Source organism: Schistocerca cancellata, chromosome 2 (genome assembly GCF_023864275.1).
Source record: "Schistocerca cancellata isolate TAMUIC-IGC-003103 chromosome 2, iqSchCanc2.1, whole genome shotgun sequence".
Classification (NCBI taxonomy): domain Eukaryota; kingdom Metazoa; phylum Arthropoda; class Insecta; order Orthoptera; family Acrididae; genus Schistocerca; species Schistocerca cancellata.
Window position 1 is genome coordinate 1,114,492,882 of NC_064627.1, and position 15,390 is coordinate 1,114,508,271.

General features: G+C 35.8%; 1 protein-coding gene across 2 annotated transcripts in view; it reads right to left on the reverse strand.

Moving 5' to 3' along the window:
- The window catches only part of LOC126163141 (casein kinase I-like), a 182,948-nt gene that overhangs the window by 59,051 nt on the left and 108,507 nt on the right, over positions 1-15,390 (reverse strand). Inside the window, exons 9-10 of one of the 2 annotated variants that reach the window (XM_049920065.1) lie at positions 11,077-11,218; positions 1,143-10,982 (exon numbers count right to left, since the gene is read on the reverse strand). In XM_049920065.1, coding sequence (XP_049776022.1) covers positions 10,844-10,982; positions 11,077-11,218 — 281 coding nt within the window. In that variant the 3' untranslated portion in view covers positions 1,143-10,843. Of the gene's footprint in view, positions 1-1,142; positions 10,983-11,076; positions 11,219-15,390 lie in introns of those variants that run through there. The other variant, XM_049920066.1, reaches the window with a different exon arrangement.

Genomic DNA, 15,390 nt, shown 5'->3' on the forward strand with positions numbered 1-15,390 from the left:
TCGTCATACATCTGTGGTACAAATGGCTCAATGTCTGTTTAGTTCCTATCTACAGTGACAAATATTTTCTAATTCAGATGACAACTGCAAGGAGTAGCACACCAAACTAATTTACATTGGACAATTTTCTGTTTTATTGCTTTAACTATGGCTATGATGTTATCAGCAAACTTTATTTGGTAGGTTGTCATACAAGTGTTGCAAAAAACATATCCTCTGAAGTGGATGTAAAAAAAGGCATTAGTTTTGTATTAGGAAGGAATGGTGTTCATATCTCCTTTCAGTCACCCTGATTTATGTTTAATGTGCATATCACATTTGCATTTTGTGTGGGTGGGGGGGCATTCGAAAATTTTAGTATTATTGTTTCCAATATAGTTGTAGAAATCTACCAACACTCCAACACTACATCAGCGCTGTTGTTATGATAGAAATTCTCATTTATAAAACTCGGTAATTTCTTATTTTTTACTTTTCATTTCTAATGCCGAAGGCTGTAATCACTGTTTATCCTGCAATATGTAATGAAGTATTTGTAAACTGATATAAATCTTTACATAACAACGTCCTTTTTGATCAATGAATGTTCAGTAAGAACTGAATTTTAATATTCTTCTTTATTGATGCTTGAATTTTATTTTTATATGCAATTTTAACTATGAATTTCCACCTTGAATTAATTAACTGTGATTCCAGGATTCACAACTGAAGTAACAAGTTTATCACAGGTACCTGGACTTTTGGAAAATAAGCAAAATATACAAAACCAGTAAAATACTTATATCAAGAAAGAATACACAAATGAGTGAAGAACAAAGCCATTTTCATTATAATGTGGCACAGAGAAACTTTGTTTGTTGGGGCACTCAAGCAGTTGATGGTAAAATGACTTCCTGCTATATTCTTGTAAATTCCTTGTTTATTTATCTATTTACACAGACAATTCGTACCATATTATATAGATTATGAATATATATAAAAATTATTCATTAATCAACAAATGGAAAAACAAATTACAAAATTTAAATATACACTCACTCATATGAGCTATTCATTTCCTTACTTACAATCATTCTAGCATCATTTCATTTCATGTTCAAAAATGTACAAAAGTTTTAACAGTCATTTTAGCACATCAAAGTCTCACACACACACACACACACACACACACACACACACACACACACACAATCACAATGTATAACACAACCCTCCACAAGAAACCTAATATGGCAATGTGGAAGATTAATGACTAATGTTCCATACAGATTTCAAATGAAGAAAAGCCAGAGGGCGTAAAGGCTCCTTTGTTCATTTAATTTTATTTTTAGTACCTATAGGCCATAAAAGAAAGAAGGTATTACTGGAGTTTAAGGTTTACAGGATCTGCTAAAAGATTCTGCATGTTTTATTAATGAAAAACAGCTCCTGGGAGAATTTAAAGAATAAGTAATGAGAAAAAACAACACAGCCACATATTGAAATGCAAAAACTTTACAAGAAACTGGAGCATTCAGTTATGATTAAATAATAATTTGAACAGTTCACTATTACAACCTATTTTTACGCAGCATCAGTTGCACATCCATATCTTACACATATTACACGCAAGGAAGTTTACCTATTCTTCACCAAACTCTAAGAGATGAGGCAGCATCAGATACTACAGGACAGCTTAACATCTTCGATCTAATGTAATTTAACAGCGTGATATCTCATACAAATTGGAAAAAAAGAAAAAAATTAAAACTCAGAGTTATAGTATAGCTGAAGAGTTTATACATTTCCTTTTAGAATTATTTTAAAACAGTGTATAATTATAAGAGGCTTTTGAAAATCATGACCTTTTTAACATTTGAAAGGATAGTGTAATTTATTACAACCAAAACAACTTCCATTTTCTGGATACAACATACTGATACAATGGTTGTGTTATTTGTGGCAGACGACAGACACTGCAGCTATATGAATGAAACTGCTTGTAATGGAATACTGAAGACTGTATTCTACTGAAAGTGTCTCATGCCTGTCTTTATAAAGATATTTTTGGTACATTTAAAATAAAAATGTAAACACTTCTGAATAACTGCACCTTCCTTTCACACAATACTCTGTACTGCCAGACATATCTTTTTTCTACTGATACCGAGAGTATGAAGAACTTAATACTATCATTTCCTTCTTTTACTTAAGATAAAACAACTTTTAGCCAATCTATACATACCATTTAGCTGGTAACAACTGTCTACAACTCACTTTTGTACCAATGACACATTCTTTTTGGTAATGATTATGAAGAAAAGGAAAATTTCAGCAGGTGCGTGGTTCACATAATTTCTAGGGTATCTCTTTTATTGGACAGAAAATTTGTAAATTTTGTTAGGTGAACAGTAACTAATTTGAGATTGTTTGCCAGCAACATACAAAGAGAAATGACAGCAAACCTGCACTAAAATACAATTAGCTCTAACACAAAATGTAGGAGAATAACTACTGTATACACAATGCAACAAAAGTCTTCCCTATTCACAAAAAATGAATTAGTCAGTCTTGTTTTGTGAACGTACATGAATAGTCTCATGACAAGTATGACTACCAATGACGAATCTTTCCATAAAATCTATTTCTGTTAACCTTGAAACCAGCCACACGAAGGAAAAGTGTGAGTTTCATCAGCTCATAAAGTTACTCAGTAACATACATTAAAAATGCAATTTCAGACTTCATCATTAGCAATCTAATTACAATCTTCAGTATACTGTGCATAAAATAATAGTTTTTGATCACAAGCCCAAATGGTGAAGCTGAGTGGAAATTTATCAGTCATCTGTATTGGATTCTAAGACCCTTAACAAAATATTAACACTTGAAGTCATTAACGTGCAGCAGCATGATATGATTAACCTAAAAGCAGCTAGCCAATTTGAATCCTACACAAGACAAAGTTTTCACACAAGAATTTAGCTGGCTGGAGAATGATATCTGCTCAAGCAAAATTCCCGATTGTTAGATGGTGCACCACTATCTAATGAGGATGATAAGGTTGGCAGAAACCACGACAATATTCAGTAAAAAATACCTTGTTCCAGTTCTAACACTTATCCTATTTCACTTCATCACCACCTCTCTCTTAACAACATGCACAAGCACATACAAAAATCATCCACAGTACCCACTTACAATGGAAATACTTTGTTTACAGGAAAATACACTGAGATACCACCAGTGAGTCTAACAATGCCACAATTGATTCTTGCTTAACAACAAGGAGAGGATGACTATACGAAATCTTTTTTTTTTCTCCCCCTTCAATTTTGTGAAAAGGTTTACTGTAGGCTACCCATAAAGTTATATAGCAACAGGTCCATTGGTTTTTCAGAGGTACTGAGAACAATTTTCTGCATGTGATTGTTGAGAAATGGTGCATCCTGGATTCAAAAGTATTTTAGTGTAAATTTTAGATACCCAAATGAACAATACTACAAGATCTCAATTACCACTTAAATAATCTTAGCAGAAACTACTTAAAATATTTCTGCAAATGGGGCACAATTAAGACTATGTTGTCATGTTTTATCCAACTGGTGGGTGATTTTCCAGTTTGCAAATGCACTTCCATACTGTAAAAGTGTCTCCCATTAATTATATGTATTTCTAAATCAATAAGATATAAATGAAAACGTGGTCACACAATGAAAATCCAGGATGGAATAGTGGCAATATTATGAAAAGAATAGATTGCTACTTACCATATAGCAGAGATGTTGAGTCAGGAAAGACAGGCACAACAGAATACTGTCAAACAAGTAAGTTTTTTTGATAAAAAGGTCTCCTTTGGAACACACACACACACACACACACACACACACACACACACACTCCCTCTCTCTCTCTCTCTTTCTCTGGCTAGCCTGGCATGACTGTGGTCATGCATGTGCGAGTTGTGTTTGTGAATGCACACGTGTACGTGCATGGGTAGATCCAATTCTGATGAAGGTCTTTTTGGCTGCAAGTTTACTTGTTTGATGGTCTTGTATTGTGCCTATCTGCAGCTCAGCACCTTTGACATATGTGAGTAGCAATCCATACTTTTCATAATATTAAAAACATGGTCATTATTTTACAGACCAATCAGTCAAAGACCCAACAAATGCATACATGGAGCAACTTTATAACTGAATCTCTCCCTCTCACGCACGCATATAGCCATCTGCCATTTAAACGTGATAAAATTTCACTGAAATGCGAAAACATAAAAGAATAATCAGAACTGCCCTGAGAGGCACTGCATATGATTGTACTTGGATATCAAAGTTCTATCTTATTTCTCAGTCTATGTTCATAGAGTTTCCCATTAAAATCCCAAACCATGATATAGAAACTAAATTAACTGTTCACCAGATTTCCTGTCAAGATATCTAGCCCGTCTACACAATAATGAAAAAATGAAACAGTTTTATTTCCCTATGTATCTGGAGAGGGCTTTTTGTGAGCCTTAAATCTTACAACTTTAGTTTTTTAATATGCTCTCTCACATTCACAAATGAAGGTTTTCGACCCTTTCACTGTTGTGGATATGTTTACACGTCCTGCTACGTTGTTCCCGTGGTGCTGTGGACATGTACACACGTGTCACTTGGTTTCCCTACAGCGCTATGGACATCTGTATGCGTCCTGATTCACCAATTTCTCAGTGCTCTGGACAAGCTACTTCGCCAGTGAATAAAAACGTTGCATGTATTTAACATACAACATACATGTCTCATTGCCTGCCATCATTTGCAAAAAGCCTCATTTCAATATCTTGCATCATTTACGAGGTATGAGAATTATAACAACATGATTCATGGTGCGGAAGGATGTCAATGGGCATGTGGCACATGACTGTCTGTCAGATACAAAACCTAATAACTCTAGAACAATGTGAGATATCATTCTGCTCTCAATTTTAAACAGAATTTCAATATCTTATCTACATTTCATTCAGTGCAACTGTATGAGTAAAATCAACCATACACAATGTGTTTTTACCTCTGCAAGTTCTTTAAAATTTCATTCAATGTTTTACTTAATTTGATGCATTGCAGTAAGCATGACGTATAACGAAGAGCAACACAGATCTCTATCAAGTGAAGATATCAGACTGAAAGATGTGCAAAAATCAATTTTTTTCACCTAATAGTTCTTGCAAAATCTGATGAGTATTTCATACTGGTTGGAAGGCCATCTCTCACCACAGGCGCAGCATTTGGCGAACAATACAGTCATAACAAAATTTGCCCTCATCATGGAATGCAGAGGTGACATCTGTAGCAGTAAAAGATTTTAGCTGAGAATGATGTCCAGCTTAGAAGCTACTCTTACCTTGCCCAGTAACTGAAAAGGATACTAACATCAGCAAATTTGGGGTAATATTTTTGTTAAGAAGATGCTTAAGAACATATGAATCAATTTTCTCAAAAGCTTTGTCTTTTGTCTGACAGTCAGTTGTCAGTGCAAAAGTTTGTCTTTTTTCAACTGAAGAACTGTTAATTAAATACTGTACTTAAAAATTATAAAACTCCTACACATTTCCTTGACATTCTCACATTAAGCTACATATGTACCTGAAACTGACTGTTAATCAGCAGTCACACAGATATTTTATTCATGTTGGGTCATTATATTCCAACCTAAGATTGTATTTACATTGTCATCAAAATCGTGTTGATAGGCAAGGGCAATTTCCTTTTATGTGTGAGGAAATTCAGTACTTTAACTCATTCCAAACCACGTTAATCAGGTGCAACTATTAAATCTCTCTTCTTCTTTATGGGGCCGTGTCACTCAAACATTTGTCTCAGCACTTCCAGTTAATGTTCAGCATCAGTTTGTAAGACGATTGAATAAACTGTGACCAGACTGATCACTGACAACAAGTTTCTCGTAAGTGGCAAAAAAAGTGAAATGTTTAGCTGTGGTTTCAAAAGCCTCTAGTTGAAATCAGAGTAAGACATCTGGTGATGTTTTTGATGCTACATGTCACTTTAAAATTCTATGAATCAGTGGCTAATGCTCTGAGATATATATACTACTGATGCACCGATTTTTAGGCAGCTCATTATTGCAATGAAGGCATTTATATATGAAGGCCAGTGATTACATTGAAGAGTTGTCATCTTTAATTCACTAATCTGAATACCTTAGAATGTGCACTGAATTTATGGCTAACAGCCATGGCATGGGAGATTATTTTTTATTCTCATTAAACATGACCTCAGTAGGACAAATTTCCACCTCCAAAAAATTAATCTTACATGTGAAGAATATGAAGTTTGTACCTAATTTTGATTTCAAATTGTACTGTAAACTGTTACCTAACATTCATCTGCCTGTATTTATCAGGTGATATTACTACAAAACGTACCACTGATACAGCAGTGCTGAAATTCCCATGTATGCATTTTAATACAATGATTTTTGAAACACTTTTTTTAACATGAAATTATCCAAACAAAACTACAACATTTGTTGCAAACTAGTCCAGAATTGGAGTTATTGTACAGTACTACTTACATGGACAGAGGAAAATAATAATAGATTACTTCCACTGTGACAGTCTTTGTACAGTACTGTCTAACTCAATGGTAGTCGACCTAGTCTCTACCATCCACTAGTGGGCGTTACAGCTTTCATGATGGGTGGTATGGTTTTTAAAAACATTTTCATTAGGTTTTCTTAAAATTTTGGGATAAAATATTTGGTAAGTAATTATTATTACATGCTTTAACTCTGCTTTATAAATCTTACAAAATAAAGTTACTTCTCTATTACATAAATCAACATTACTGTTGAAGTGGTGGTCAGCTAGAAAATTTTACAATCAATAAAGATACAGAAGCTGGCAGTAGGTAAACAAAGTTGACTACCCCTGACTCAATAATGAATGTCAATATGAGTTAACAGGCAAAACACTTTTGGGTATCCAGTCAAGCTGATGATTCAACTTTATATAAATCTGACTAGACCCCCAAAAAACACACTACCAAACCCCAAAAAATCAGACAATTACAGACATCCACTTTAACATTATGTTTAATCATCAGTTAGGTGTTTTGAATATTAATTACTTGAGCAAATGACTATTTGATAACTTAGTGGGAATTTCAGGTGGAGTCTGCAGAAAGATGAAAATTGTTTGCACACAATTTATGAAAATCATAATTTTAAAGCAATAAGTTGGAGATATATCTCACTGAAGTGAGTGCACTTTATACTGACTAGCAGACTTTAAAAAATCTCAAAGCAAAGTCAAAAAGCCCTATGTTTAGCTGTGAGTGTGTTCACTATCATTTCTTGCTTAAAGACCTATAATTCTCTTAAAAATGGTACATGTGATGAAATGCCACATGTGGGCTGCATGATCCATTCACTGCTGTAAACAGTGTCAGGTACACAGAATCATCTAATTGGGCAAAAAGATATTTTTCTACAATTATGTGCTGAACAAATAACCTCTGTCAGATTGCAGTCAAACAGCTGTCTCAATAGACATCACTAGTATCAACTGGATTTCAGTATTTTTACCACCAACATAACAGAAATAAGCAGTTTACAACTTAAAAAATTTTCAGGAAAAAGATCAATAGCCAACATTTTATTTTTTGGCATCGAAGGAGGAGGTCACAAGTAATCAGAAATTACATATTCAATACGTTAAATTAAGTTAACATACCAGATATTTCATTATATTAATGTAACTATCAACAATTTCAAGAACACTGCATCGTAAAAGATATGCAGAAGAAAGTATTGCAGTGTAGATGACTGAAAGAATTTTATTTAGCCTTAAGTGGCAGCTGAAAATACCAATAAACACCACACTGATATCATATACTGATAAAATCTGAGAAATAATTTTGATGGTAAAGATGTATAGACCAAGAAATTAGTCATGAGAGAGAGTAATGTGATTTTAATGATAACTGTTGCAAGATTCTGCTGCAGTTGTAACTCCGAATACATTTAAGAGATTTTGATGGTGATGACTGGGTAGGCAGAATACATTCTAAGAAAATGCTACAGTTCTTAAAAAGCTGCAAACTGAAACATCAAATAAGACTGAGGGATCTTTCTTCAACAGTCTGTGTAGTTTATTGCCTGTCTCATAAGTTCTCATTTTTCTGCCAAATTTTCTCTTTCATAATAGATACTGTCCTATTGAAGGAAAATTTAAATTCCTTTTATAACTAACAGAAGTGCATGAGGCATTTCAATCTTATTTCTTTATGAAAATTTAATGATGTTGATGTGTAACAACTTTTGACACTGGAAAACTAACAAGCAATTGCACAGATTTAGCTACACAAATACACAATTTTTGACTCCTTGCTTGCTTCAGTGCAACTTTAATGTAAACATCTCTCTTAACGTGTGATGAAATGTCCATATCAGTCACTTACAGACATGGGTATTCACTGAAATTTTTCCAAGCAGTGGGGAGTGGATGTTGAGACTCTAAAAATCAGCATTTCTTTTATAAATGAGGTGGTCAGTTTTGAGATGTCATGCCATAAGAATCAAATTTTATAGGTGATACACAAACCTTATTCTATCCCAGAGAATTGGGTATCCACTCAATATATGAATGAAAACTCTGTATCCCAGATTCAAGGAGGGAAGGGGAGAGTGCAAGTGCCCCTGTCGCGGACACCTTTGCATACAGGTGATAATACAGCACATCCCACTTCCAAGGGCTCGAGCTTCCACAAAAAAAAAAAAAAAAAAAAAAAAAGAAGTATTAAACAGCCAGAGTAGTTTGTTCCCATAAACAGAATGAGACAATACACTTTATGAAATATGAGGGACTAGTTACCATTCTTGACAGTGTTAAACATAATGAGATTTTTACAAAACCACAGGCTCCACACAATACATATGTATCTATATGAAGGGTACCGTATTTTAAATTCTCTGTTCTCTAAGGAATGAAGTCTTTGGTCAGAATCTTAAGGTTATTGTGTAAATGTCAAGTCAGAATCACCAGGCTCCAGTTTGGAACCAAATTAATTTTAGTGCATAGTTCTAGTACTCCTTTTCTATTTGGAGGAAAAAGAAATATCTGCAGGCCACACCGAAAATGTATTATAACAGAGTGCGCACACATGCATGCGCGCGCCCACACACACACACACACACACACACACACACACACACACACACACACAGGACATTTAAACCTGAAACTGTTCTCACAACAGTTTTTAAATGATTGGTTGCAGAATTTATTTTGATAATAAGGGAATAAACTAAGAAGTTCTTTTTGCAGAATTATTTTTCAACATCCAACAACCACACTGTCTAAATGATATAACTAGCATTTTCTACGTTCTCAAAGGCAATACGTATAACATGAACAATTTACAAAGCACACAATACATACAAATTTTAATTTATATACACACCTATTCAAACAATTTTCCATTATTAAAACCAAATTTCTACAACAACACCACTGTATCAGGAATCAGTCTTACAATGTAGTTAGTGCAAAATTGTTATTGTTCCTTATAATAAGCAGTTCTGAAAATAGCTTGGATAAATACATTCCATCTGTTACAGGCAATTGAAATGTAATTTTTGTAGCAAAGGCAATAATACCTAAGAGCAAGGGGAAGGTTCACATCATTCATTACACGGATAACTATTCTAGTATTCAAAATTTTCTCTGTAACTTAAAACACAGAACTGGTGCTAGGAAATGTTATGAACATTGCTTCTGCAATGCAAAAATACAAAATAATTGTGTAGAACAATAATTAAAATATATCACATACAAAAATGTTTATAAACAATTAAACAAGACACAATCTCTAGAATATAAATAAAAATTAGGAATTATATTTCAATATCGCTATGTCCATGTGTCTGACTCTAGGTAACTGGAAAAAAGATGGTTTCTTTGTTTTCTGGTGCTTCTCAACAACAAGAACTAGTGGAAATCGCATTACAAAAATTCTGTTATTTAGATGTCAGCCATAGACAGCTTGGCTCATTAAATTTCTCTCTGCTGCACGGAAGTCAAATAACATGAAGGGAGTGAATGACTAGTTTAATTAAAGAATAAAATATATCTACATAAAAACATTAAAACATATTTCATTTCTGTATGAGATATCAGCTGCTTCATATGTGTATGAAACAAAACATAGACAACTTTGGACACACACACACACACACACACACACACACACACACACACCACTCTTTACACATGCAGGCACACAAACGCACATGAGAGAGAGAGAGAGAGAGAGAGAGAGAGAGAGAGAGAGATGTCCTGACAGCAGACTCATTCTCCTTACACAACAGCTCCATTCTCTCGCAGAAATTGCAATACACAATTGATTTTGCCAAAATTCACATTTAAAATTACAAAGGCATGTTTCTTATAAAATGCAAGGTGGGTAATTTTTTTAAAGTCTTTTTAAACATATTTCTTGTAGACAACCTTCACCCAAAGTGGGTATTTTTCCAGTAATCTTTTTACTAATAATTCTGTTGATTTAATCAGTTTTTTTACCAACACAGTGCACATATTGATGTAATATTCCTCCAGATGATAGTTATCAAACTTCACAGACATCACATAGGCAACACAACTGAGAGCTGCTTGTACTCACAGGCTCAACTTCCAACACATCCGCCTCCAGCATATGCTCCCAAACCCCATGAGAGGAATTCATACCTTTCAGTTCAGACTGTCATACTGAATAATCAAAGCATTTATTGAGGGAGCAGACAACTGTTTGACTCAATACAATGGCTTTTTGATCACAGTTTTAGTATCAATAACACCAATCTTTCATTTCTTGGTATGTCGCACGATGCTATCCTTGGACAAGCTCCCTCTATGAGCAGAGCCTCCTCCCCCCCCTGCGGCCCCTCCTCCCCCGGGGCTCAGCCCCGTTGGGACTGGTGGAGCCATCTGAGCCACGTTGGCGCTTCCAAAACAAACACACACAAGAGCCACATTAGCGTGAAACAAACGATTTGAAGCCATTAGTGGCTGTATGCAGCACCAATTATGGTACTCACTTGGTCTGCTTAGACACATCAGGATTGCGTGTATTTGTCAGGTCTGATGTGGAAACATTTGGTGCTCCACCGGTGGCACTTCTATGTAACCGCATACTAACTCTTCTTTCCTGTACCTCACCAGCACGCCCTCGGGGAGATGCTAGAAACATAAGTAAAAAACAGTTCTAATATCTACTAGATTTATTATGTATCAAATATGAACAATGCATCATGTACATTATGAATGTCATAGTGTGCCAACATTAAACACGGGTCCAATTTTATGCATGTGCATGCACACCAATGCAGTCTTTTTCATTGTACATACCTATTGAGGATACAGTGAAAACCTGCACCTAACAATAATGCCTGGTTATAGGCATAACAACATCAGATCCCTTTGTCAACATTCTGATAATACTGTTACCTGGCAAGCCTGGCCATGGTGGCAGCACTGTCATCTAAGGCTAGAGAAACAGATAGGAGGACTAAAACTGTACTCTTCTTACAAGTTGAGCACTGTTACAGGCTATATGTCTGTATGTCAATGTACTGTGTAGAAATGTGGGCCGACACTTATTTGACAATTTTTCTTGGTCACTACCACTGTGCCATCATCTATTCACAGCATAGTATGTATAAAACTGTATTTTGTCTAAATAAATCATACTGGCCACTTTTTCCCTTTCTTTAAAATCTAATGTAGTTTGTCTTTTATGAAACTATGTTTCCTCATTCATACACTGTAACTCATTTATTTTGGCACCCTATAAAAACAAATTTCATGTAACAGTTTTTCTCACAAGGGGAGGACAGAGGCTGGGCAAGGGGACTGAAGAACAGACTGAATGGTGGTTTGGTTTAAGGTCCCAGCTATCTCATTTTAAAGCCATTCAGCTTGGGAGGTCTTTGTACAGGGGATATCATCCCCAAAAAGCAGATGAGATGAATTTACTTACCATCTGTTAAAATGGCAGTGGTTTTACTTTCCGCCTTAACTTTGTTGAAAATGAAAGACTTTTGTGGCAAGGTATCCTTCATACAATGCTTATGGAGCAAGAATAATTTATGCTGCTAGAGTTTCTACAATGGCCGTCACTGTAAAAGTAATAAATCTCAATATTATATATAAATTTGCATGTGGCTGCTACATATTAAATATGAAATCAATTGCTTTTCCTCACTTTGTTGTCTATTTTATAACCAACATAATGGTGGTTTCAAGCTGTTACCAAAAGTAAAAGTAGACCAAAAATAAAAAAGTTCCATCACACAGGGATCATGCCCACGTCACTCAGCCTAATAGCTTGGCACTTTACACACTTTACTATCAAACTGTTTCAAATATTGTGCCCATTTTAATCAATGTAAGGCAATTTTAACTGATAGTAAGTAAATGTATCATTTCAGATTTCCAAAAACAATATATCCTGAAGGGAGGCCCACCAAGATGAAAAGCTTTACAGTGAGATAGATGGCACCCAAACAACACCAACGTTTAGTCTGATTATCGATACCCATCTCTTATCCACTGCACTCCCCTATCAGAGTTTCTTTGCTAATCACAAAGTCAAGCTTTGTGTAACACAGGCTGTTAAGTTCTTGAACAGGTGGTATTTCCTTTTACTGTTCACAATACCACAGAAAATATTGCCTAACAACACATTTACCAAAAGTGTCAATGCCATATTTATTGTGCACTCTTTGTTACTTTTTCTTTGTAGTAAATACTTCAGTTCCATTTGACTCCAATCGTGTTCTTCCTGCTGTAATTTACACACCACTGATTACTCAATTTTAAAATTGCTTGCCCATTTTGTCACCTTTTCTGTCTGCACTGTCACTGATTTCTCATTTTTTCAACAATAAATTTAATTCCACTAATAGGAAAGGCATTTTTTGTGACTACTTTCCATGCTTACAACTTAAAGTAATAACATGCACTACTTTCAACTAGAGCATAGCTGTACCAATTCAACTGACCACGTTAGCTACTGCTACTGCCAGATCTTTAGTTCACTTTTTTGAGTATTACACATGTCAACAGCTAAACTGTGTTCATTTCTTTAGTGTACGTATAAAAATCAGAAATGTGAGTAAAAGCTTTATCTTAACTAGATAACATTCTGGAGGTTATACATACATACATACATACATAAAAATTACATTGTAAATTAAGTTGTGTTTACCATGTCCCGTATTCCAACATTTAAGTTCCAATATTATGAAAAGGAAAGTTGCTACTCACCATATAGGGGAGATCCTGAGTCACAGACAGGCACAACAAAAAGACTCTCACAATTAGAGCTTGCAGCCAAAGGGCATAGGGTCTTCGTCAACAATAGACGACACACACACACACACACACACACACACACCTGCAGTCTCAGAAAACTGAAACCACACTGAGAGCAGCAGCACCAGTGCATGATGGGAGTGGCAACTCGGTGGGGGTAAGGAGGGGGCTGGGGCGGGGAGGGATAGTATGGTGGGTGTGTCAGACAGTCCCCCTTCCCACCCCAGCCTTCTCCTTACCTCCACCCAGTCACCACTCCCATCATACACTGGTGCTGCTGCATGTAGTGTGGTTTCAGTTGCCTGCGAATGCAGTAGTGTGCCTGAGTTGAGTTTGTGCGCGCCAGTGCATGATTGGAGTGGCGGCTCGGTGGGGGTAAGGAGGAGGCTGGGGCAGGGAGGGATAGTATGGTGGGTGTGTCAGACAGTCTCCCTTCCGCATGCGTTGTGTGTGTGTGTGTGTGTGTGTGTGTGTGTGTGTGTGTGTGTGTGTGTGTGTTTGTTTTGATGATGAAGGCCTTATGGCTGAAATCTTTAATTGTGGGAGTCTTTTTGTTGTACCAATCTGTGACTCAGCATCTCCTCTATATGGTAAGTAGAAACTTTCCTTTTCATAATATTGTTACATTCCATCCTGGATTTTCCAATGTTTAACCTAAAAGTTCCCCCATAACTGGCTGAAATAAGCTGAGGGCGTATGATGTTCAACATTACAGTGGCTAGTCAAGTAACATAACTGTCCAAACCAATCTCCAGGTTTATGACTGGTAGCTAATTTTCAGAGTATTTCTGAGATCTAATCAACTGAGAGAGATGCAATTTTTTTTCCATACGATGAAAAGCTCTGTTTTATAGCTGGTTGGCAGTGTTGAGATATGGTGTCACTCATCAAAATGTCGCAGTCTCTTAGCACGACACTGCAATCCAGATGGAAATCAAAGTGTTTTTCAGCAGTATTATTTGCTGGAGAAGTGTGCATTCTCACATATTGCAAGATGTTTATTACTTTGCTGGAATGTTTACATGACTCTTTTTATAACCGTGTCCTTCAACTTGGACGAATATCTTCCGACCCTCTGTTGTGAGGTAAGAATATCAGATAGTCATCATAAGCACCTCTGAGTGTTGCCTTCAGTGATTTGGGGGGAGGGTGGGAGAGAGAGAGAGAGAGAGAGAGAGAGAGAGAGAGAGAGAGAGAGAGAGAGAGAGAGAGAGAGAGAGGAGCTAGAACAACAGTAGAGATATATTGCTGTATTTTGTCAAGTATTCTATGCATAATAAGTGACATGATGGGGCTTAAATGTAGAATACATACAGAGTGTCTTAACATGATTATTTTACAATACATTGTTTACTTTTAGTACTGGGTTGGTTATTATTTTTAATGTATTGTAAAGTAATGAAGAGATGTATTCTGAATGTTCGCACAGAGCGAACTCTACACGCCACATACACTGCAAATGAAGTAGTGTGAATAAGTATATAGATGCAATACAGAAGGACTTTATTTAAATGAGTAAACCAGGCAATATGAAAGGAAGATGATTTTTAAGTGAAAAGTAGATTACTAAAAGCTATGAAATGACCCGCAAGAAAAAGGGGAGGAAAACAATTTTTATTGACAGGTAACAACATTAGAAAGTGAGTGAATCCATTTTGTTTGTAGGTAAAATTTCAACACTGTGTGTAGAAGGGGTATGTTTGACATCAGGATGTGACTAATCTTTAGGTGGTGTTAAGAGAGTAGGTGGTAACTGTCAATCAGGAGAGGAACAGTGACAATTATTTTCTTATTGTGTAAGTTGTTGAGAAATAATGAGGCTATTTAGCATCTGCTTTTGGACTGAGAAAATTGAAGGTTTGAAGGGTAATACTGAACACTGTTCTATTAGGAAGCTACGCAAGGAAGATTATAGCTTAAAGCTCCGTCGACAATGAGGCCATCAGACAAAGACTGCATGCTTGGATTGATGAGCTATGTGGAAGGAAATTGGTCACGTCCTTTCAAAGGATCCATGCTGGCCTTTACCTTAAGTG